This window comes from Pimephales promelas, chromosome 10 (assembly GCF_988280905.1).
Source record: "Pimephales promelas chromosome 10, fPimPro1.hap1.1, whole genome shotgun sequence".
Taxonomy (NCBI): Eukaryota; Metazoa; Chordata; class Actinopteri; order Cypriniformes; family Leuciscidae; genus Pimephales; species Pimephales promelas.
The window spans coordinates 13,687,753-13,714,240 of NC_142778.1; the positions used below are offsets into that span (position 1 = coordinate 13,687,753).

At 41.2% G+C, this 26,488-nt stretch overlaps 1 protein-coding gene across 2 annotated transcripts in view; it reads left to right on the top strand.

The window, feature by feature from the left end:
- tcf25 (TCF25 ribosome quality control complex subunit) overlaps positions 1-26,488 on the top strand; it is a 229,729-nt gene that overhangs the window by 124,425 nt on the left and 78,816 nt on the right. For both annotated transcript variants that reach the window (XM_089135406.1, XM_089135407.1), the window contains 3 exons: positions 2,389-2,482; positions 6,106-6,198; positions 6,905-7,010. In XM_089135406.1, the coding sequence (XP_088991532.1) occupies positions 2,389-2,482; positions 6,106-6,198; positions 6,905-7,010 (293 nt within the window). The remainder of the gene's footprint in view (positions 1-2,388; positions 2,483-6,105; positions 6,199-6,904; positions 7,011-26,488) is intronic.

The following is a 26,488-nucleotide window of genomic DNA, read 5'->3' on the forward strand; positions in this document are numbered from 1 at the left end:
CAGTATTGTCAATGTTGTTATCAATAAAAAACATTTGCACAAAGCAAGCCGATCCACTTTTTCATGTTGATGAGCATTAAAATAATGCAACAAAAATGCATTTATAATAGATAAAAATGCGTGTTTTTTTTATCGTAATTAAATTTTAATCGTTTGACAGCACTAATATAAACATAACTTATGTACATTACTATAAAAATGCCTGCAGAGGCGCCAACGCCCTGGTAGTAGTTGTTCTATACTTTTCCATAATGTTTAACTTATATCTTTTCTTAAATGCATTAATAGTTCTAGAGCTCTTAAGTTGAATAAGAAGACTGTTCCATAAATCAACTCCTTTAACTAATAAACACCTTCTCTTAGTATTACTCTTCGCCATGGGTTTTTGTAACAAATCATTTCCTCTGAGGCTATATCTTGATTCTCTGATTCGAAACATCTTTTGTAAACAGTGAGGAAGCATGAAATTGTAAGCCTTGTACATCACAACTGCTGTGTAAACATCAACAAGATCAGGAAATTTGAATGTTTAATCTAATGAAAAGTGGATTTTTTGGGGCAAGATATTCAGCATAGCTAATCACTCTAATAGCTTTCTTCTGTAATAAAAAATAAGTTGTATATTAGTTTTATAGGTATTCCCCCATATTTCCACACAATAGCTAAGGTTTGGAAAGATGAAGGAATTATACAATATATATAATGCTTTTTGATTCACAGAGGTTTTTGTTTTACACAGTATGGCAATAAGTTTTTAAATTTTAGTCTTTAGGATATTTATATGCACCCTCCAATTTAACTTATCATCAATATTAATTTCCAAAATCTTTAGTTTTGAAACAAAAACTTTGAAGTTTATTTGCTTCAAACCATTTTCTCAGTCTCTTAAGAGGATGTTGACAATGTTTAACGTTTAGTACATTTTGCTTAGGCTACTATTAAGAATAGTATAAAAGTACTGTACATTATTCAAAATGTTTTCATTACAATATTATTAATTTTACTTTAGTAAAAGATCTGAGTTCTTCCTCCACTGGTAGAGATTAGAGAAATTAATACTAAAAATAGAAGATAAGGTTTTGTCAGTGACATTTTTGATATATTTATTGATACAAGTTATGTTTTATAGCTACAACGTGACTAAATTAAAAGGCAAAGTTGTTAGTGAAGATTGTGTAACAGTATTTATAATATAATATAACGTGCAGTGCAAAGTTTGCACTGCAAACTAGTTTGGTTACAGCTCAAATTTATCATTCTCGTTCTATCATTTACCCTGTTTCCATTACACATCTTTGTCACACAAGTGTTTGATCACCACATTTGAGTGATCATTGCAAAAACATTTATATATTTATTCTGATTATACTTTCTATGACTGGTACTGTACTATAATACACATACATAATATTGCTACTGTATTATAATATACACATAAATAATATCGGCCGATATGTGACCGGACACTGAAACCAGGGACACAAGTCGGCAGCACGACTTACGAGCGAAATGAGAAAGAGGATTTTTTTTTCCAAAATTGGTGATTTCCGCTTTTTTGCAGAATCTGTTAGTTGAGATTATGAAGAAGCCTCTCCATTTTTTAGATAACAGTATTGGTGTATTTAAAAGCGTACATTTTGCGGTTGAAATCGGCTTGTTTTTCTGAGATTCTAGCACACAATAGGGGCGTGTCATTGTCTGTGCATTATTGGATAAGCCGGCTTTTGCCCCCGCCCTCCATGGGAACAGCGTGGCTGTTGGACACCACAAAGTTGGTCGCAGACGAGCTGAACCGTGGCCGTTGCAGCGAAAATATTTTGAATTACTTCTTCGACGAGCCGGATGCTCATGAACAAGCACTCACTGATTCTGAAGATGACGATGATGTGTATATATATATATATATATATATATATATATACATACCTGTATTTAAACCTAAGATACGAGCAATAGTGGCCCCTAACTTTTGTTGAAATCTGAGAGGTTTCTGTTTCTCCATTGACTACCACTTTGATGCATTAAAAAGTTCATAAAGAGATCGTAAAATTAATCCATATGAATTGAGTGGTTTAGTCCAAATTTTCAGAAGAGACACGATCGCTTTTTATGATGAACAGATTGAATTTAGGATTTTTACAAAATAGTGAATAGTGAAATCATATGGACATCATAAGCGACTCAAACTCAATGCACTTGCAGAAATAGTGTTTGTGTGAATCCGGCTTTACTATGAACCAAGCTGCTCTGAGACACTGAAAATACGCTGTATTTCATGCTATACATTGATGTTGAAATTCATTATTTTTGACATAAGCTAGAGATGTGTGCTAATTTTTTTAAAAATGGACAGATATATACAGCTTTTTGTTTTGCTCATCTCTGCAGAAAGGGCTTTATATAGTTTTGAGTGTTCATTCCACCCTGTGTTCAGCCTGACGTCTGGCATGTGTCGACTGGACTATCGCAGACCAGAGAACAGGTGAGACCAAAGGCTGTGAGAAAAAATGTAATTAAAGATTTAATGGCATTACCATTATCATTGTTTTTTTGGATGCTGTATTGTCATGGTTTTCTTTAAAGAACCTTAAGCCTAGTTCACACTACAGGATTTTTAGCCCGAGTTGCAAGTTAACGAGCTCACCGATAGGTCGAGCTATAATCACATGCACATCTGTGGGTGATTCGTGCATCTTTATGTGTGAAATACTAAACGACGCATCAAAAATTCTTGCTGACACCTCGCAGACGCCAGACAAATATCTAGCATGCTAAATATCTGGAGCTGTCAGCCGACTCGATAGCCTTTGGTGTCGCGACGAGCTACAGCCAATGTAGATTAGACAGATTTCAGAAAAATGGCCTTCTATAGTGAGGAAGTGAAGAGCATTTATGGGTCAGGAACCAGCCTACTTTACATATTTCAAGGTGCTGAGTCAAAAAATGCTTCCCAAGCGAAATTTTGAGTTTTATACCTTCTAATTTGCATTTAACAATGACCACCAAATTGCATATCTTGCTCAGTCGTTGCACCATTTCCCCCTAGTTTTTTTGTAAGCAGGCAATCAAAATGAGGAAATTAAGTTTCTAGATAGATAGTCAAGGGTCAGCGCAAAGATATGTTGGAGGCTCATTGCCTTTTTATGTATATATATTTGCAAAATTCCAACTTTTAAGGCGAGACATTAGATGAATAAGGTAAAAAAGTTAAATAATAGATATCACAATGAAACTTCCTCAGTTGATTACTTACACAAGTATATAAAAAATGTAGTATAAGTTTTCTAAATTTGTATGTTTAATTATGCAAATTAGGCATTATCTCATTAAATATGCACAATTTTGCATATATTTTCGGTAGATAGATCAAAACATATGATAAAGCCAGGTGCAAAGTTTTTTTTTTTTTTTTTTTTTTTCATTTTGTTTACACACAAGATGAAAAAAATGTTCAGAGGTATTTCAGGATATATGCTTGGATTACATAGGAAATCTAAATGTACTGTCCATACCCTTAAAAAAATAGATTTTTGCCATATTATTTTTATTAAAATGTCACATAAATCAGGCCAGGAATGATTTATTAACAAATCTCACTGAAAAATTGTTCAGAATACAGCTAAGTGTATAACTGGAAAATTTGGTGTACATAGGTGCTAAACAGGCTGAGTTTAGCTGAGTTTAAAAAAAAAAAACTCTTTGAGAAAAAGGCATTTAAAGATTTAATTAGGGAATTGAACACATTTCTATTGAAAAAAAAAAAAACTTGGTGGAAGGGTTTGAGTACCCGAACGACCCTAGGAGCTATGTTGTTCAGGGCTATACGCCCCTGGTAGGATCTCCCAAGGCAAATAGGTCCTGGGCGACGGGTCAGACTAAGAAGTGGTTCAAAAAACCTTATGAGTGAAGAAAAAACAAGGACTGGGACGTCGCCCGTTATGGCACAACTAGGGCCCCTCCCTGGAGCCAGGCCCGGGGTTGGGGCTTGTATGCGAGCGCCTGGTGGCCGAGCCTCCCCCCACGGGGTCTGGCTGGGCTGGCCTTCCCATGGGCTCACGACCTGCAGGAGGAACCGTAAGGGGCCAGAGCAGAGAGGATTGGGCAGCAGTCGAAAGCGGGGGCCTCGATAACCCGATCCCTGTACACGGAAACTAGCTCTAAGGACGTGGAACATCACCTAACTGGCAGGGAAGGAGCCTAAGATTGTGCGTGAGGTTCCGACTAGAGATAGTCGGGATCACCTCTACGCATGGCTTGAGCTCTGGAACCACACTCCTTGAGAGAGGATGGTCTCTTCACCACTCTGGAGTTGCCCATGGTGAGAGGCGACGGGCAGGTGTGGGTTTGCTTATAGCCCCCCAGCTCAGCTGCCATGTGTTGGAGTTTACCCCAGTGAACAAAAGGGTCGTTTCCCTGCGCCTATGGTTCGGGGATAGGTCTCTCACTCCTGCCTTCTTGGGGTCTCTGGGAGGGTTGCTGGAAAGTGCTCCGACTAGGGACTGGTCCTCAGTCGGAAAAGGGTGGCTTGCCCACTTCAGGTTGGTGGAGAGATCCTGCCTCAAGTGGAGTTTAAGTATCTTGGTGTTTTGTTCACAAGTGAGGGAAGGATGTAACGGGGGATTGACAGACGGATCGGTGCAGCTTCTGCAGTAATGCGGTCGATGTACCGCGATTTACCTGTCAATCTATGTTCCTACTCTTACTTATAGTCATCAGCTTTGGGTCATGACCAAAAGGACAAGATCCCCGATACAGGCGGCCGAAATGATCTTTCTCAGCAGGGTGGCTGGGCGATCCCTTAGAAATAGGGTGTGAAGCTTGGTCACTCGGGAGGACGTCAGTGTAGAGCCGCTGCTCGTCCACATCGAGATGGGTCAGCTGAGGTGGCTTGGGCATCTGTTCCGGATGCCTCCTGGACGCCTTCCGGGGAAGGTGTTCCAGGCGTGTCCCACTGAGAGGAGACCCCGGGGAAGACCCAGAAACGCTGAAGGGACTATGTCTGCCGGCTGGCCTGGGAAGGCCTCGGTGTCTCCCCCCCAGAAGAGCTGGAGGAAGTGTCAAGGGAGAGGGAAGGCTGGGCATCTCTGCTTAGACTGCTGCCCCCGTGACCCGGCCCTAGATAAGCGATGGATGGATGGATATTGGAAAAAAATAGCTCAAAAACAGAATAAATGCTCAGGTGCTTAGTAATAATAATTTATAATATTTCAAGCTCATGAAAACTGATTATTTAATAACATAACAGGCATATAAGGCCTACAACTGCAGTAAATCAATGAATTAACATTGGCAGAGTACACCCCGTGATGTGTCTGAGCGAATCACGTCAGCAGAAACCAGCAGTAGCCAATGAGATTTCGTCATTAGCTTTAAATCACCCTTTGGACATTCACAATTGGTTATTGATACAAAGGAAATGCCCATATTTGGCTTACACAGCATTCTACAGGAGACTGAGAGCTTTACAACGATACCGGTCCAGGGTGGGGCCCCAGCTGCGCCATACTGGGCGACGTCACGGTCCTTGTTTTTTCTTCACTCATAAGGTTTTTTGAACCGCTCTTAGTCTGACTCTTCACCTAAGACCTGTTTGCCTTGGGAGACCCTACCAGGGGCGTATAGCCCCGGACAACATAGCTCTCAGTAGCACAGACAATCCCTGTTGGCCGTGTGCTTATCCATCCGTTCACCCATATTCTATTTTTTTCCGGGGTTCTAAACAGATCATTGCGCAAAACAATTATTATTTTTTTTTTTTGCACCGCCAATTTTGTCCCATCGTCCATTTTCAAATAGACTACTCCTATTTCACGTCATTTGCCTTTCCACTTTTTGCGTGTGTTTTTTCCTGACAAAACATGGTTTGGGGACCGGATAGAGACAGATGTTGTTGTCAGCTCGTGTAGTGTGTAACCCCCTGTTTCAGATCATTTACGTAGTGTGAACACCACAACGACTTCAAGAATCCAGAGCAAGTCATGTAGTCTTAACAGCACAGCGATCTGCCGACATTTAAAGTTGTGTAGTGTGAACTAGGCATTAGGGCACCATGAAGAAAAGCATAACATTTGACTAAATCTCTCTCACTCTTTTCTGTATCCACAGGGCTTTTTATTTGGTGCTGTTCAAGCATCTAATATTTCTGGAGAAGAGAGGTTGTCCCCGCACAGCCCTAGAGTACTGCAAACTGATTCTGAGGTATCAGACCACATTAGAATAATATGATTAACTCATCACATCACATTCATAATACAAAATCCATTATCTAGAGTCCTAACACAATACCTCTGTTAAATTGTACAGATGTTAAGTTGCAAAGTAAAGTTTAAATCTGTTTATTTCACAGATTTTTTTTTATCATGTTCAAAGTTTTGTTAAAAAAAATCATTTTCAAATGAATAATTTCTGATATAATAAATATTTTGTGTAGTAAATATACATTTAATTTCAGCAATTGTGATTAATGCATGTGTTTTTACTATCTTTAAATTGAATTATGTGATATCTTATATCATCCATTGCTCGTCATTACCCATCAAAAAAATCTAAATTTTTGTAGAGTGTACTACTTATAATGCATTATAATCTCATAGTATTTCTTCATACTCTTCTTATACTGAACCATGATACCACCATAGTAATTCCAAGATATGTTTGAAGTACCTTAGTATGTAAAGGCTAGTTCACACTGCCTCAATAAATATGAATGTGTAGTAAAACGACACCTGTTTCCCAACATTTTAAAATTAAAACGGCCAACTAGAATGTCTGAAAAGGTGCTGAGATTGTGTTAATACCATCTGACACCATCGCTGTACCATGGTATTGCCACATTCAGCCAGCCAGATGTTTTGTGTTAAACATTGACAGATTTTTTTTTTAGATTTGTTAATTGTGCTTTCAGTCTGGATCCAGATAATGACCCTCTCTGCATGCTGCTGCTCTTTGACTTCCTGTGCCTGCGCTGTCGCGAGTACACCACCCTCATCCGTCTCTATGAGGAATGGGAGGTAAAGTACTCAACCTTACTCAAATCAAGTCGATAGGTTTTTCCATCAAGTCAGGGATGCTAACTTGTTTTGAATGTAGAATTGGTCATTTGTAGATCCGATGAGTTTTCAAAAATCGGTTGAGGGGTGGGGGTGCTTTTTACATTACCAGTAATACCAACTTAATTCTGGACTTGCTCAAAGATGACTGCTTTTTTTGATCCTGTCCGTATTTATGCGTGTGTGTGCTCTGGTTTCTAAATACAAAGGCTTCTGTTAACCACGTTTTTTGCAGCATTGAGTTTTGTAGCCAATAATATGAATGACTGTTGAAATAAATGGTCAGTCAGAGGTGTTTACTTTAGAATCCGCTCGTCCTTTTAAAACACTTTATTAATTTTCATTTAGCACAAGTTTACTGACTGAGTTTTACACACTCGCAAATTCTGTCTTTATGACAAAGCATAGACACAATGTAAATTGGAGATTCATTGTGCAGTGTGTAGTTCGATACATTAATTATAACAGGAGTTTTCCCGTGAGTCAGCTCAGTAAGTTGTGCTATATAGGGAGCGCCCTTTGCCTGCTTTCCTTATATAATTCTTTCACTCCTTAAAGAAAGGTGTTGTTTGACATGATTCTAAGACGACCATTTATACTGCAGAGTTTCAGGAGTGAGAAATACATTTAATTACTTTCAGTAAGGTTTACACTGACATTGGTATACATGTTTCTAACTTCAATTGCAAACTTCAATTTATTTGAATAAATATCAAAAATATAAAAGATGTGCATCATGCCTGACACCTACATGAACACTTTACAGTTGATTAGTCACTCTCTCCCTCTCTCCCCTTCAATTGTGTATGAGAAACGTGTATACCAATGTCGTATGTAACTTTAGAGACGGTCCCTAAATGTGCGAATGTCCAACATCAAGCCAACTTAATGCCAGTAAATCACTGGGAACGCTTAGCGTTAAACTTGGCGGGTTAAGTTCATATTCTGAGTCCCATCAGCTTGCCTCTAGCGATATAGTACAGCCTTCTCAATAAGGTGCGAGTTTGGTCTAATAATATTACCTGCTGTAATAAATGTACAATTGTATAGCCAAGTTAAATAATAAAAAAAAAAGTCATACCTTTAGATTTTACAGCCAAATGATTCAAAAACATAGATCAGATCGGTGCTTTGGAATTCTCCAAACTGCATCAAACACACATGCAACAGAATAAAACAACAAATTAAAAATACAGACAACTAAATGAATTAAATCCATTTTGTTAGGAAAATTGTATTGCAATTTGTGAAATAAGTCACCTTTCACCACAAAAGCTGGCATGAATTTCTAAATAATCAATTGGAAAATTATTTAGACACAGTGGAGCCTAAAACACAATAATGCAATCAGCCAAGAAAACATTTACCACAAAAACAAAAAACAAAAAAAACTATACATATCAGTTAAAGCTGAAATGCATATGCGGTTGAATATCAACCAATAAGATTCCATGTACAATGTTGCATTTTCATTGGTCAGTCATTGAAGCCTTTTCTGATTGGTTGTCGCCGTGTTGACAGCGTTTATGCAAAGAGCAAAGAGAAAGAAATCGAAGAGAAGAGTACCAAGGCATGCGTGAACGCACGGAACACAGTCTAAGCAAATACGCTTCCCTTAAGCAAAGAGGAGAGATTTGCGATTTCAATCAACACATTTTAAGTGCAGGCATATTCTCTAAGCGAGCCCAGAGAAAATTTTTACAAGAGCACTGTGTATCTGAGAGCGTGCGCCCAGTTCCCACGCGCAAGCATAGCCACGGTGTTAAATAAAAACCTTGGATTATTTTGGTTATTTTCTATTAGTTTGTGGAGATGCTCAGCCCTGGCTGTTTTTAGTGTCTTTTTATAACGTGACATGCTGTCTTTCCACGCGATTCTAAAGACCTCTAAATTAGTTTCCATTTCCAATAGTTTAGGTAAGGTAAGGAATTTGAGAATCTATCTATAGTGGTTGGAAGGATTGTTCTGCCTGGTCTATAACATGGCGCAACATGATATATTTCAGCAGTACGTAATATGCAAGTCACCATGTAATGATCAGTGACGTCATCGCTTTGCGGTATAATATCTATATCAGTTGGATTGGTTCCATATGATATAATTAAATCTAGTGTATGATTTAGACGATGAGTGGGTCCACTGACGTTTTGTTTGACCCCAAAGGAGTTCAATAAGTATGTAAACGCAGCCCCTAAAGCATCATTTGTATTATCTACGTGTATGTTAAAATCTCCAACAATTATTGCTTTATCGACATTCACCAATAGATCCGATAGAAAGTCTGCAAACTCTTTTAGGAATTCAGCATATGGCCCTGGAGGTCTATACAGTAGCCAAGGCTAGAGATAATATGGATTTCCTTCTTACATCTAAGAGCGTAACATTTAGCACAAGTACTTCAAATGAATTAAACCTGTGACCTGTTTTCTGAGTAATATTAAAAATATCTTTATAGATTGTTGCAACACCGCCGCCACGACCGATCAGACGAGGCTCATGTTTATAATAGTATCCTGGCGGAGTAGATTCGTTTAGACCAAAATACTCATTTGGTTTAAGCCATGTTTCAGTAAGGCACAGAACATCGAAGTTATTATCTGTGACCATTTCATTTACAATAACCGCCTTAGGTGTGAGCGATCTAATGTTTAGAAGACCTAGCTTTAGAAATTGTTTTTGTTCACTGATATTTAGATTTTCTGGTTTAATTACAATAAGATTTTTGCTAGATCCTGCACTAGATTTATTGTTTGGCTTCACTAAACGAGGAATAGACACAGTTTCTATATAATGTTCCACACTATGCATATTAGTTAAGTTTGGACCTCAAAGGCTGTGATTTGAACTTTGACTTACTAGTCATCTGGTGCGTAACGTCTTGAAGATGTTGTCCGACAGCATAGCCGCTCCGATTCGGCTGGGATTGAGTCCATCAGCACGGTACAGCCTGGGTCTCTCCCAAAACAGATGCCAATTATTTACAAAGAGCAGTTTCTGTTCATTACACAATGACATTAACCATTCATTTAAAGCATATAGTCTACTGAACCTTTCCTGTCCTTGTCTGTACGTGGGAAGTGGTCCAGACACGATAATCGCTGCTTTAGGCGCTGTGCTGCGTACCGTCTCGATCAGGCTCCTGTAGTCCTTCTTCAGAACCTCCGTCTGCCGCAGCCTAATGTCGTTCACTCCCTCGTGCAGCACAACAGCTCCGACGCGCTCGTCACCGTTCAGGATCTCGGGAAACCTGTGCAGCGACATCAAGAACACGAGCACCAGGAAAGTAGTGAGTGCGTGCCTTACCTTTACCCGAAGTAGTAGCGCGGACATGACGGACCATGGATGTGCCGATGATCACGGCGTCGTCGCGTTCCGGCTCGCGAAGAGGGTAGAAGCGGTTCCGGGTGGAGATCTCGAAGACCGGGAGGGGCGGAGAGGCTGCTCTGGTCCTGGCTCGTGTTTTCCTCTGTGTGATCCATGGTCCATGTTATTGTTTCGGTGCCGGAGTGAATGAAGCCCGAGTTGATCGCGTCCTCCTGGGCAGAGTAACATACGGAGTAGACGAAGTCGGAGTCAAAGAGTTAACGTTACTAACCACTGATTTGTGAGCATCGCCGCGTGATGCTTCAAGCGTTGAGCGCCGATCCAACAGCTCGGCTTGCTTCACCAGCAGACCACGGATCTGTTTCTCGACGTATTCCAGCTCCTGCTTCACCGTGAAGAGCTCGAATGTGTCCTCACCTGCACTCAGAGGTAATGTTAGACACGCATCTGATATATTCGCCATTATAACAGATGAACAGTAAATTAGTAGTGATACTACAACTATCACTACTAATTTAGGACTGAAATGCCGGAATAACCAGGTTTCAGTGAAACGGGTGTAAAATGAGACGGCTAAGGCGAGAGGCCACGCGTGATATGCTAGCGGGCTAAAGGCTAGTAGCCGGGATTCGGAAGGTTGGATATAATTAGCGATATCAAAGCAATCCAATTGTTTTTTATAAGGAATAGTATCGAGGACAAGTTCACATGATATAAAAATAGAAAGTGCTTGTTTATAAATAAGTGGTAAAGAAGAAAATCAAGGATTGGTGAAGAAATTCTCCAGAGCTACAAACACAAACACCGATCGCACGCGCATGCGCAGTCTCTCAGTCACGAGGCTACAACAATTAATAACAATTCCGTACAGGTCCGTGCAATTAATAACAATTAATTTGTGATTAATTGCAGGGATGCACATGTATGCATGTGGGTAGAATTGACAAGCTTCCCTCAATGGGCGATTTATTAACATGTAAGACTGGTCTGATCCAGATCTGTATGAATAATTATTAATTATCAATTATTAATTACGATATGCAAATTCCCCATTGATCAGACCCAAACAGAGTCTTTACAATACTGTAAAATATTAAAAGCTGGATGTTTTATTTTGTATATGGTATTATCTGCTCTTTGTTTTTGTAAACTCCTTGCAAGAATTTTAGCCAATCTAGGTCTGGATTCATAGTGTTTTTTCTATTTCTTGGTTATAATAAGTCAATTTGATTTCTGATGTTCTTAGTTTTGGTCCGCAAATTAGAGGTTGGTGCCCTTTTGTTTTGCACTTTTAATTCTTTGTTAAGATCTGTAAGTTTTAATTGTTTTTTTTTTTCTATTGTAAGCATACCAAGATATAATTTTCCCGCGAAAAACTGCTTTTAAGGCATCCCACACTATTAACGCATCAACCTCTCCCTTATCGTTTTCCTCCAGAAACTGTTTTATTTCCTTTCTCATCTGAGCCACAAATTGTGGATTATTTAAAGCACTTGTGTTCAATCTCCGCAATGTTTTACGTAGACATTTTTGTGAGATTAATATAATTACCCCTCTTCTTTGACCAGTTTTAGGCTATGTTTACACGGAAACGATTCTAAAGAGAAAACGCAAAAGTGCTGTTGCGTCATCACTTTTTATTCTGCGTTTAGACGAGCGTTTTGTGTGGGAAATCCGTGTGCAAATGGTGACGCAAAAGTGTGTGAAGTTCAATGTAGTATGCACTCCAGGCGGCTAGGAGTGCATACTACAACACCACCAAGTCCACGCGCCTGCGTACAACCTTCACTGTCAAACAGACTTTTGTGTTTTTACCGTTTACACGGGAACGCGGCGGTGGAACGTTTTTAAGATTTCCACTCTGGAGGGTGGTTTCACTTTTTTGCGTTTTTAAGCCTCCGTCGCCTTGTAAATGAAAGGCACATCCGATAAAATATTTTTACGTTTTTACCCGCGAGCGTTCTCGTGTATGCAGGGTCTTATAGGATGAATAATAAGCCCTTGTGTATCCCAATTTTCTCATTTTTTCCATGTTCTGTTAAAGAAAGTTGTGTATCTTGTAAGAGGACAATTTGAGCATTTTTGAGTAAGTTTCATTTTTGATAAAATTTGACTTCTCTTAACTGGGTTTGAAATTTTCTTCACATTAAGTGATACCATCTTAACGTCCTGTATATTCATACTTTTCTTATCTGGTGCTGTATAAGGCCTCCCCATGTACCATGTCCAGTTTTATAAAGCTTATGCACCAACAAAATCTCTCCCATAGAACATGTATTAAACAACAATGAACAAAGTAAACCTTTCTGACGACCCCAATGACAACATTATCATGATGAAACCAAAATAAAACACGTTTCCAAGGTTGAGGCTCGTATCAAGAGAGCCCTGCAAGGCCGTCCCAATAGGGAGACATCCCACCTCGTTGCGGAGATGGGGCCCTATATATTGTCCACACAGTAGCAAGATTTTGTGATGAAAAAAAAAAACATAAGCATACTCAAAATTTGGTTGTCCCGTCACTTAATTATATTAACACTAGTAAAAGTAATCCGACTTTGTGAGGTGACCTTGAAATATCAGTCCTCAATAGTAGGTCATCTTGTGAATCCCTGGAGCTTTTCCTTGAATCGTGCATGATGGCGTTTCTGCACTCTAAAAACTGCAGGATTAAAAAATAACCCAACCTTAACCACACCGCTGGGTCACTATTGGACAGAACACGCCCTGGGTTGGTTTGACCATTTAACCCATATTACTGGGTCATTCATTTAACCCAACCAGTGGGTGAAATGAACTCTCTTGCTGGGTTATTTTATTGAAATTAAAGGTGCAATACCTAAGATTTAGATGCCGCTAGAGGGCGCTACATTCAAAACAACAACAATGGCTTTGCTTGATGACGACGTGGAGGAACGCGGAATGATGGGAACTGTTGTTTTCAACTCCACCGTGGATAAATCAGTCAGACGGGAATCGAAAATTAGTTGTCATGGATGAGGTAAAGTTCGATTTCTATAAACGCTGCGTTTAATGACATGCTTGTTTTTCATTAAACTGAAATAACCGCGCAAGAAAAGTCAGGTTTAAAAGTAAATTAGTTATCACAGATGTTACTGTACGAGTCACTGGACGAAGCTATGGTGGAGAGGGTTTGAAGGGGCAGGTCTCTTGCAAGGAGTTGACGTGGCTGGTCCTCCTTGGTAACTTTATAAAAATAAAAAATCAATTTAATGTCAGTTATCCAAACCTGCAAGAATTCATTTCCGGGAGGTATATTTCGATAACAAGATTGTGGGGGTGGGAGGGAAGGCTAACTTTCGCGTTCGCGAGGCACACTCGCAAAGTCTCTCCCTCTGTACAGTCCACGCGCAGCGCGCTGTATGTTATGCGCGCAGTATGTCTCGCTCTAACATTATATCCCGGGAGATTTGAACTAATTTGCGGGCATCAGGAAAACGCTATCAATATGCGGGAGACTCCCGGAACTTCCGGGAGACTTGGGATGTCTGCAATGTACATTTGACACATCTTTTCATGTCGTGTAAGTATTCAACCACAGCTACAGTTTCACAAAATTAACGTTAAGGGGGTCGCACACCGGACGAGAAGCTGCAGCGCCGCGTTATTAGGCTATCTATAAGTGTACACATACCGGCGGCGCCATTCGGCGTCTGTCCGCGGCGCCCAGCAACGTTTCAGGACCGTGTTCAAAACCCTGCTGCGCCACAGAGCGCCATTTACATAGTTTTATATAAAATTGTAATTATTTTTGCCTCAAACCGTTGCTAATGGATCCTGACTTTGCCCTATGCTGCAATATGCATTTAGTTTTGCAGTGATTTACAGAAATCAGCTGCTTGAATGACAATTACTGATTATTATTAGATTTTTCAGGTGAGATTCTCAATTCATTCTGTGAACGGATTCTCTGAGGTAAAGTTTTCTTAATTGTACAGTACAATAACATATAACAGACATTATCTTCATTTTCTGTCATTAAACATAACAATATGCTGGCCATGCACTGATGAGAAAGTGCGCGTCCGGTGTTCGATAACGTTACTGCGGAGTTGTCCTAATGTGGCGCGGCGCTTCTCGTCCGGTGTGCGACCCCCTTTACAGCCAACAGTTCACATTCCGAGAATAAATGAAAAGAATATATGTGCTCCATTCCATAACAAATGCGCGAAACAAGCTGTCGTTTGATAGACGCTAACGCACAACTACCGCATTTGTCCAGGACTACACTTAGTAAGAGCGGAAACCGAGGTAAGCGGATATGACGCGATTGACTCGCGACTCCCAGCTCACCCCTGCTGACACGTTCCGTTTCCTTGGTTAAAATCTCAATTTTCTCGCGATTTAAACATTGTTTGAAACATTTGGAATATTGTGAGTTATCATCTTTACTAAATATATAACACTGGCCTTGTGATTTTGGGATATTTTAATCCAAAAATCTTAGGTATTGCACCTTTAACCCTCTTACTCATGTGCTTGGTTATTTCCTGTCTCATTGCCTTATTAAAATTAGTAACAAATATTTGTTAAATTACGAATGTAAAATAATTATTGTCTCTGTAATACAATAAATCAAAGAGGCCAAATATGAGTTCAGTCTCATTTAATTGTTCTTTTTTTTTTTTTTTTACATTTTTAAGACATTTCTTTTTTGTATACAATTATTACAATAATACAATGTATACTCATTCTAAGGCAATAAAAACATAAAGGTACATTAACTCCCTGTGGTCGGCTATCGCGCCGGCATGATTGTCTCTCTTTTTTTCTTATCAGTGCAAAAGAGACTCAAATAACTCTTAACTCGATTTTTGTGACACAGGCAAGTTTTATACATCATTCAAAACTTTTAAATGTCTACTTTTATTTGTGTGCACTAATAATAAAAACAAAATGTTGTATTTTTTGTAAAGCAAAGAAAATAAACATGATGCACGTTCTCCCTTCTCAATGTGAAGTTCATTCTGAAACGCAACAGAAAATAATCTTTAACTCAGAAAATACTTGCCACACACGTGAGAGTTATGTCTTTACAAAGCTTTAAGTCTCCATTTTTAAATGATGTAAATGTAAAACCAAAACAAATATTCTCTGTTTAAGTAATCTGTATGAAAGCAACGACATGTACAGTTTCTCCAGGCCAAGCTGTTTAGCGCTAATGCGACCACGCCCACACGAACATGAGCTGTTCAAATTCAAATGATCCATGTGAAGGAACGCACAGCTGTTACCGTCCTCATCACCTCTAAACAAAGAATAGCGACTCTGCTTTTTGTCAAGTTTGGAAGTTTTTAAGGTAAGACACATAATAATATGCATCTTATGGTTGTATATAGCCTACTTTACATTGTAGCTACTAGTTAAACTGGTGCCAGACTAAAATGTTGTGAAATGAGATTGGAGTGAATATGTACACACAGAAATGTATTTATCTTCGATATTAAACACACCATGATATAAAGAAGGCTTATTCTTCAATGGTGAATATTATAATGTTTAGACGTGTTTACTATATTAAATACTATGTTTGAGGATATCTGCTGAAAAGTAGATATGTATAATGTAACAATAATGTTTCATAGTTTGGAGCGGCTCGATCAGTTCAGTAAATGTCCTCTGCACACGCTGAGTTTGAGTCACTTGCGTTGTGTGTTTGAAAAGCAAAACACACCAAACATTAGGCATAGGTTTTCTCCAATCTCATTTCATTCAACGAATGGAAACGTTTGAAGTAGCTTATATTACTGTATGATAATCCATATGTTTTTGTCTAGTGTAGTGTTACTGAAGTGTTGCTTTTTAACGATATATAGGCTGACTGCTATTTGTCAGTTATTATTTTATGCAGCCGTATACATAGGCTATAACAATGCACAACAAACTTGGTGTTCATATATATTTAATAATGGTAACCAGAAAAATCAAAAATGTATTCCCAAAATCGTGCAGCCCTATAGTTTCTCTTGATATCAGGATGTTCACATGTGTTTATTTTTTACAGGGACCAGATGCCACTGATGAGTCCTGCTGACTTCAACATTCACAGGAGACTCTGTACATGAACATGGTAAAGTGATGTTGGTGCTTGGAAGGAGAGGAGAGAGCGATGCCACTGGCTCACAGATGGGGCAGGGCAGAGTACCTGTAAAGGTGGGCCAGTTGCGATGATCACATCGTTTTTGCATATCTTTTTCTGGTTGACCCAGTGACTACTTGGAAAGACAAGATGGCGACCGAGGAAGAACGGTGACAGCTAGGAAAGACTGCTGACATTTGGGAAAGACCAAAGCTGGGGTGTGGAGGTTTGGCAGGCCGAAGCACAACCTTCGCGAGGAGGGACCCATTGCTAATCGCTATGGAAAGGTACATTATAAGATACCCCCAGGGTCGAGCGAGAGCGGGGGAGGATGATCGGCCCACAGGACAGACCTTTGTTATGACCACTCACGATGGACTTTCGACTATGGAGCAGGTAAACGATGTATCACGGGTCTGCAGATGTGGTAAGATATGTAAAAACGGGAGGGGTCTGAAGATACATCAGTCAAAGATGAAGTGCGTGCAACCGGAACATAATGTGCAACGCACAGGGAAACCTGGTGAGACGGAGGAGAGGCCGGGGCAGGAGGCAAACCACAGTTCCCCGAATCTCCAGGCACACGATGAAGATGGGAGTAGGAACGGCATCACTGATGTGTCAGAGGACACAAAGCACCAGACAGAGATGGAGGGTTCACAGGACATTAGACGACCTGGACAGGACATATGGGTAGGAGTGGCCCGAAAGGAATTAGTGAACTGGCCCGCTGCAGTGGCGAGGAAGGAGTGGGAGAGGTTTGATCACGATGTGGATGAGGTGCTGGAAACAGCCTTGGCAGGAGATGTGGGCAAGAAGCTGAAGGCTATGGCTTCCATTATTTGGAGCATAGGCGCTGATCGCTTCGGAAAGAGAGAGCCGAAGGCTAAAACAAACACCCAGCCAAAGGAAAGCAGACGCTTGAAGGAAATAGCAATCCTTAGAGGGGATTTGCGGAGGAAGGCATTTCGTGAAGCAGCAGGGGATGAGAGACCAGCACTCAAGGAAATCCGTGACAACTTGAGGGAGCGCATTAAGATATTGCGAAGAGCTGAATGTCACCGTAGGGACAGGAAGCGACGAATGAAGGAGAGGACAGATTTCACCAAGAATCCCTTCAAATATCTGACAAAACTTCTGGGCGACGCAAGATCAGGGGAGTTGAAAGCAATAAAGGAGGAGGTGGAGGAGCACCTTCGTCAGGTCCACAGTGACCCCAGAAGGGAGGACAGCCTGGAGAAGATGGAGAAACTCATACAACCAGCAGAACCAGCTACCCCCTTTAGAGCTGAGGAACCGAGCTGGCAGGAGGTGAACACCTTTCTAAGGAAGGCCAGAGCAAAATCAGCCCCAGGGCCGAATGGCATTCCATATAAGGTGTACAATTATTGTGAAAGGCTCAAGAGACGACTTTGGAAGCTACTAAGAGTTGCATGGAGGAAGGACTTCCTTGCTGATAGCTGGCTGGTCGCTGAGGGATGCTTCATCCCTAAGGAAGAAAACTCTATAGGGATTAAGCAATTCCGTACCATCTCACTCCTTAACGTCGAAGGAAAGATTTTTCTTGGGATTTTGGCGAAGAGACTGACCACCTTTATGATGGACAACGGGTACATGGACACATCTGTCCAAAAAGGGGGAGTTCCAGGGGTGGCAGGCTGTCTTGAGCACACCAGTATGATCACCAAGATTATCGAAGATGCAAAGAAGAACCGTGGTGACCTCGCAGTCCTGTGGCTGGACTTAACAAATGCATTTGGAACGATACCCCACAAGCTGGTGCATCTGATGTTGAAGACCTACCATGTCCCAGAGCGATTCCAGAAGCTCTTGCAGCGTTATTATGACAACTTCAACATGCGCTTCTCCTGCGGAGACTTTACCACAGAATGGCAGAGGCTAGAGGTGGGCATTGTCACTGGATGCACAATCTCAGTGATTTTGTTTTCAGCAGCGATGAACCTTCTCGTTAAATCAGCAGAAAAGTTGTGTCGAGGCGCAGTGTTGGCAAGTGGCATCCAGCAGATACCTATAAGAGCATTTATGGACGACCTCACCATCACAGCAAAATCAGTACCTGAAGGGAGATGGATCTTGGAGGATCTGGTTGAACTCACCGATTGGGCAAGGATGGATTTCAAACCAGAAAATTCCAGAAGCCTGGTATTGAGGAAGGGGCGCATCCAGGACCGGTTCCGCTTCAAGATCAAAGATACCATCATCCCAACGGTCCTAGAGAGACCGGTGAAGAGCTTGGGGAAATGGTATAGGGCAGACCTCAATGATAAGCAGAGTGTGAGGGAGATGATTATCCAAGTAGACACCTGGATGACATCCTTAGAGAAGAGTGGCCTACCTGGCAAGTATAAGGCCTGGGGTTACCAACACGGGGTACTTCCTAGGCTGCTCTGGCCATTGCTTGTTTATGAGGTACCTATCTCTACCGTTGAGGGATTGGAGAGGAGGATTAACACCTATTTGAGGAGGTGGCTGGGCGTCCCAAGAAGCTTCTGCTCCATTGGCTTGTATAGCACAGGCAGCAAGTTGCAGCTTCCAGTGACATCAGTGGTCGAGGAGTATAAGGCGACAAAGACACGCCAGGCCATGATGCTGCGTGACAGCAAAGACGAAAGAGTACGCCAAGCAGGCATTGTTGTCAGGACAGGTCATAAATGGTCAGCCAGCAGAGCATTGACCGAGGCTGAGGATCGACTGCATCATGCTGACATCTTTGGGACAGTAGCTGTGGGCAGGCTTGGACTGGGTTGCTCCACCAGAATAAGCTGGAAAAAAGCTGACCCAAAAGAACGTCGTGGCATGGAGCAGAGGGAGGTCCGTAAAGCAGAGGAGGAAACCCGGCATGTCAAGGCTGTTGCCATGAAGAAACAGGGCAGCTGGACAAGATGGGAGGGCGTGCGAGAAAGGGCCCTGACGTGGCAGGATATCTGGAATATGGAAGGACGTCAGATAAAGTTCTTGATGTGTTCTGTCTACAATGTCCTGCCTACTCCATCAAACCTCCATATTTGGGGTATAGCAGAGAACCCCAGCTGCACGCTGTGTGGAAAGACAGCCAATCTTGAGCACGTCCTTTCCGCATGCCGGTCAAGTTTGGCAGACGGGAAATTCCGGTGGCGTCATGATAAGATCCTGTCTCGGTTAGCGGATGGTGTGGAACAGGCAAGGAAGAATCGTAAACTGCCTCCTGATGGGCTCCACTTTATCCATTTCATCCGGACAGGAGAGAGCACTGCAGCAGTACGCAGGAGTAGAGGGGTCCTGGCCTCAGCAAATGACTGGGAGATGCGGGCAGACCTGAAAAAGCAGCTCAAATTCCCGGAGGAGATAGCACTCTCTAGCCTCAGACCAGATATTGTACTGTGGTCTAGAGGTACCAAGCAGGTGGTACTCATAGAGTTAACTGTACCCTGGGAAGATAGGATGGAGGAGGCGCATGAGTGCAAGCTCAAAAAATATCAAGGCCTTATCCTCGAGAGCCAGCAAAAAGGATGGAAGGCCTGGAATCTACCAGTAGAGGTCGGCTGCAGAGGTTTTGCGGGACAGTCACTCTGGAGAGCACTCGGAGTGCTGGGGATTGAAGGTATGTCCAGGAAACGGCTAATAGGCAGTGTCACTGAACAGGCGGAAGCAGCATCAAATTGGATCTGGATACAGCGGGAGATGCGGTGGCAGAAGCAAACCTGTTGAATGACTAAAAACACCATAGAGTTGGGTGGTGGTCAGCAGGGTAGATCCAGGACGCTGGATCTGCTGTCGAGCCCTCCCGAGGTGTTATGGGCTTAAATCGACGAAACACCAAGGAAGGGGGGTGCCCATCTGATGACCGGCTGTAACCACCTAACTCTTGCAGTGTTGAGAGATGTAGCCCTGAGCTGGCCCTGGGAGAAGGTTGGTGCTTGGAAGGAGAGGAGAGAGCGATGCCACTGGCTCACAGATGGGGCAGGGCAAAGTACCTGTAAAGGTGGGCCAGTTGCGATGATCACATTGTTTTTGCATATGAATCAAACACCTTGGAAATGACAGGTAAGTACTATGTTTCAGGAATGGCACAAAGTGTGACTGTTCAAGCCTCCGTCTTTAAATTTTTCCTTTGTGTATTTTTGGATTATGTTGTGTTGTAAATAAATCCAAACAATCTAAAAGCCATTCTTTTTTAAATCTCATTCTTTGTGCGAGGCTCCTTATAATGATATAGGACCAGGTAGCACCTAATAGGGCCATTAGGGGAGGGTCTTTATCTTTCTCAGGTGTGGAAAGCAGTAATATTAATGGGTGGTTAACGCCTCCCCACATAAAGCTACAGTAGGTAATCAACCAGAATGTGGTTTTTACCTCCGCAGTTCTGCCACGGCGGTAAAATTTGGGGTGTACTTACTGCCTCTTACCGCTAGCAGGCGCTACAATTACAGACTTTGAAAAATGTCAGTTTTTTGTGTAATCTCCTGCAGCTCCGGTGAACAATGAACCTTTGGTCTAATAAAACATCGGTACATAGTCAAGATTTGTTTTCATGATAATCGAATGTAAAGAGTTTTATCTCTAAAAACTGTTTAGCGTATAATGGTAGTAATGGGGGCATTGACTAAGTAAAAAGAAATTGCTAGTTTATACCACTAACAAGGCTCAAAATAGCCCCACACTAACGCAGTAACATAATGAGGCTCCAGACATACAAAACGAAGCATTGAGAACTTTGTAAGTGTACAGACCGTTTAATAAGAAGATACTTTATGAAGACAGTTCACTTCCGCATACAGACAGGAGCCATCTTAAAAAATAGTCTCTATAAGTCAAACCACGAACGTCGTGCTGAGTGATCTGAACTCAATGAAGTTCAATGAACTTCTGAACTGTATGAACGGTGTTCGGGGATCGACTTATCGAGACTGATGGCTCATTTTTCTCTCGATTTTCTCTTGATTTTAATCAATGTTTCATCAACCAATTGCCTGGATTTAATACATAAGAAAAGAAAACAATTATAGATTAAAGCTGCAAGCAGCGATGGGCGGGCCCTCGCACCTGTAGCGCGTCGGGGTGTGAGGTGGAAGCATTGCATATTCTGAAGCTCAGCCAGTGCGGCTGTGCATTTGCTACGCTTCGTTAAAGGTCACTTCCTGTTGCCAGCAGGTGGCGCTATGACCATGGGTGAATGTCGGCATGTAGATTTGTTCAGGGCGGGACTCTTGTCAAATGTGTAAAATTTGGGGCAGATTTGGGCATTTACAGCCAAGTTACTACAACTTCCTGTTTCTTGGCAAATCATCGACGCCACGGACACATGCATCGACGAAAACACGCAGATAGCACAACTTTACATCATCAGTGGCTTTAGAAGGCACAGCAGAAATTTGAATTCGATTCGACTAAATCCCTAGGAAGAGTTCGTTAAAGTACGGAGTGTGTAAATCGTCCAAAAATGGCGGTAAAAATAGAAATGGCTGACTTCCTGTTGAGTTTAGAGCAACGCTCCAAGAGACTTTTCTGTGCGTCTGGACATGGTAGATGTACCACAGAAATCTCGTACTTGTCGGTCAAACATGCGACGGGGCCTGCTTCGTTAAAACTCACTTCCTGTTGCCACTAGGTGGCGCTATGACTGTGGGTGAATGTCGGCATGTAGATTTGTTCAGGGCGGGACTCTTGTCAAATGTGTAAAATTTCATGCAGATCTGGGCATTTACAGCCAAGTTACTACAACTTCCTGTTTCATGGCGAATCATCGACGCCACGGACACGCCCATCGACGAAAACACGCAGATAGCACAACTTTACATCGTCAATGCCTTTAGAAGGCACAGCAGAAATTTGAAGTCGATATGACAAAATCCCTAGGAGGAGTTCGTTAAAGTAGGTAATGAGTAAATCATCCAAAAATGGCGGTAAAATTAGAAATGGCCGACTTCCTGTTGAGTTTAGGGCATCGCTCCAAGAGACTTTTCTGTGCGTCTAGACATGGTAGATGTACCACAGAAATTTTGTACATGTCGGTCAAACATGTGGCGGGGGCTGCGTCTTTAAAGGTCACTTCCTCTCGCTACTAGGTGGCGCTATGATTGTAGGTAAATGTCGGCATGTAGATTTGTTCAGGGCGGGACTCTTGTCAAATGTGTCAAATTCTGTGCAGATCTGGGCATTTACAGCCAAGTTACTACAACTTCCTGTTTCATGGCGAATCATCGACGCCACGGACACGCCCATCGACGAAAACACGCAGATAGCACAACTTTACATCGTCAATGCCTTTAGAAGGCACAGCAGAAATTTGAAGTCGATCCGACTAAATCCCTAGGAGGAGTTTGTTAAAGTGCGTAATGAGTAAATCATCCAAAAATGGCGGTAAAATTAGGAATGAGCGACTTCCTGTTGAGTTTATGGCATCGCTCCAAGAGACTTTTCTGTGCGTCTGGACATGGTAGATGTACCACAGAAATTTCGTACATGTCGGTCAAATATATGGCGGGGGCTGCTACGTTAAAGGTCACTTCCTGTTGCCAGCAGGTGGCGCTATGACTTAGGGTGAATGTCGGCATGTAGATTTGTTCAGGGCGGGACTCTTGTCAAATGTGTCAAATTTCGTGCAGATCTGGGCATTTACAGCCAAGTTACTACAACTTCCTGTTTCATGGCGAATCATCGACGCCATGGACACGCCCATCGACGAAAACGGGCAGAGAGCACAACTTTACATCGTCAATGCCTTTAAGAAGGCACAGCAGAAATTTGAAGTCGATCCGACTAAATCCCTAGGAGGAGTTCGTTAAAGTACGGAGTGTGTAAATCGTCCAAAATTGGCCGCCAAATTCAAAATGGCGGACTTCCTGTCGAGTTTATGGTATGGGTTCTTGAGGCTTTTTTGTGCGTCTTGATATGATACATGTCCCCACCAAATTTCGTGCATGTAGGTTGAACGTGGAGGAGGGGCTAATTTTTTCCAATTTTCTAGGTGGCGCTAGCGTGCCATTTTGACACGCCCATCCGCGAAACTTACAAAATACGAAATTTTTTACCAGTCCTGACATGCATGCCAAATTTGGTGAGTTTTTGAGCATGTTGCGGCCCCGAAAATGGCGCTTACTTTTCAGAAAAAAGAAAAAAGAAAAAAAAAATAATCCTAACAGTTTCAATAGGGTCCTCGCACTGTTAGTGCTCGGGCCCTAATAATCACAACACGCAGGCGCCGGTGCGGAGCGCGTCTCATAAATATAAACTCACTACAAAGGCAAAGTGCAGTGACTACGCAAACAAAGAAACGGAGAAAAAGGCCTTTAAAATTTTTATCCAAGCCAGTCAAAGATGTTATGGGCAGATTATGTGGTAATGCATCTCCGAAACGGGACATAATTTAACCCAGATATTTTTTTCACTAGACAGAACATGTCATAAAGCCCATTACAAGTCTTAACTCAATTTTGACCAAATGTGTAGTTACTGCGCTTTGCCTTTGTGCCAGAATAAAACCCGTTGAATTATAAATTGAATTATAAATTCACACAGGCGCCGGTGCGGAGCGCGTCTCATAAATATAAACTCAGCGTATAGTATATCCTACTCCACAGACCTGAAATGTTTATCTATATTGAAATGTCAACTTGTAAACAGAACAGTTCAAAACGAAACTAAACCAAAAAGATTGATTCAGTCTTCTCATTCCTCAATAGCGTTGAAAGCACCCAATTTATTTCCACTGACTACGAGATAGGCCTATTTTAACTTTTGATTAATAAAATGTTCTGCTATAAAAGTTTAGATTATATTTAAAGCAATTTTCTATTTAAAATGTAGGCTACTTTTATATAATTACGTTTTTCTTTCGCTAAATGTCCCTTTGTGCCACCTGGTGGTCATTTCGCGACCCACTTTGAAATACGGCTGGTTTATTTTTGCCGCGGCACTTGCCGCGACGGTAAGTGTCATTCTGGTTGATCACCTACTGTATATCTTCCCCAAAACACGTCAAACAGTTTTTAAAAGACTTTATTGTATTATCTGAATGAGTAGTCAGGAAGATTTTCACATAGTTTTAGAGCAAATACTCTAGGCTATGTGATACAATTTTCAAAAGTCTTGTGAAGAAATAATCAGTATGGATTTTATGACCTTTCAGTGACTTTTTTTTTCTTTCACAAACCATGAAAAAAACATCATTATCTTAAAACTACGAAATTTTACACACATGCTGCTGACATATTATTGTAGTAGAGTTTGTGCTGAATACAGTGTAATAATACTTGTCACAAGAAAATGTCACAAGTAACAGAAAAAAGTACAAATGTCAGAGCATGTCAGAACACCTCCAGAACCCAGAAAACACCTCAGACCCCATGGGGTTAAAGGGATACTCCACTTGTTTTGGAAATACGCTCATTTTACAACTCCCCCAGAGTTAAACTGTTGAGTTTTACGGTTCTGGCGGCACCACTTTTAGCATAGCTTAGCATACATCACTGAAGTGCACAAGACCAGTAGCATTTCTCTCAAAATAATTACCAAAGTGTTTCGATATTTTTCCTATTTAAAACTTGACTCTTCTATAGTTACATCGTGCACTTAGACAGACGGAAAATGTAAAGTTGCTATTTTCTAGACTGATATGACTAGGAACTATACTCTCATTCCTGCGTAATAATCAGGAAACTTCCCTGTCGTACCATGAGTGCAGCATGCGTAATGTTATGACGCAGCGCCTGAAAATAGTCCCCGGCTTCTAACGTGACCGGGACTAAGTTTGTGTAGTCATCGCGACTGCTGCACTCATGGTACGGCAGTAAAGTGTCTTGATTATTACGCAGGAATGAGAGTATAGTTCCTAGTCATATCAGCCTAGAAAATCGCAACTTTACATTTTCCGTCTGTCTAAGTGCACGATGTAACTATAGAAGAGTCAAGTTTTAAATAGGAACTAGAAAAAAAAGTTTGATGACAAACTTTAAGTTGGCTTGAGAAAGCCGGACCAGAGCGTTTGAAGTTTTGAAGTTTGAATGAAGTTTTAAAGATAGATTAGAAAGAAAGAAAGAAAGAAAGAAAGAAAGATGGATAGATTAGTTAGAAAGATAGATTAGTTAGAAAGAAATATAGATAGATAGATAGATAGATAGATAGATAGATAGATAGATAGATAGATAGATAGATAGATAGATAGATAGATAGATAGATAGATAGATAGATAGATAGATAGATGTTTTTGGCAAGAAGCTAACATGATTAGCATGTAGCTAGCTTTATGCTAATTTGATTAGCATGTAGTTAAGATGATTAGCATGTTGTTAGCATGATTAGCATGTAGCTAGCATCATAATAGCATGATTAGCATGTTGCTAGCATCATGCTAACGTGTTTTTATCAAGAAGCTAGCATGACTAACATGTAGCTAGCATCTTGCTAACATGATTAGCATGTTGCTAGCATCATGCTAGCATGTTTTAGCAAGAAGCTAGAATGATTAGCATGTAGCTAGCATCATGCTAGCATGATTAGCATGTTGCTAGCATCATGTTAGCATGTTTTTAGCAAGAAGCTAGCATGATTAGCATGTAGCTAGCATCATGATACCATGATTAGCATGTAGCTAACATCATAATAGCATGATTAGCATGTTGCTAGCATTATGCTAGCATGTTTTTAGCAAGAAGCTAACATGATTAGCATGTAGCTAGCATCAAGCTAGCATGATTAGCATGTTTTTAGCAAGAAGCTAGCATGACTAGCATGTAGCTAACATCATAATAGCATGATTAGCATGTTGCTAGCATCATGCTAACATGTTTTTAAGAAGAAGCTAGCATGATTAGCATGTAGCTAGCATCATGCTAGCATGATTAGCATGTTGCTAGCAAGAAGCTAGCATGATTAACATGTAGCTAGCATCATGCTAGCATGATTAGCATGTAGCTAGCATCATAATAACATGATTAGCATGTTGCTAGCATCATGCTAGCATGTTTTTAGCAAGAAGCTAGCAGGATTAGCATGTAGCTAGCATCATGCTAGCATG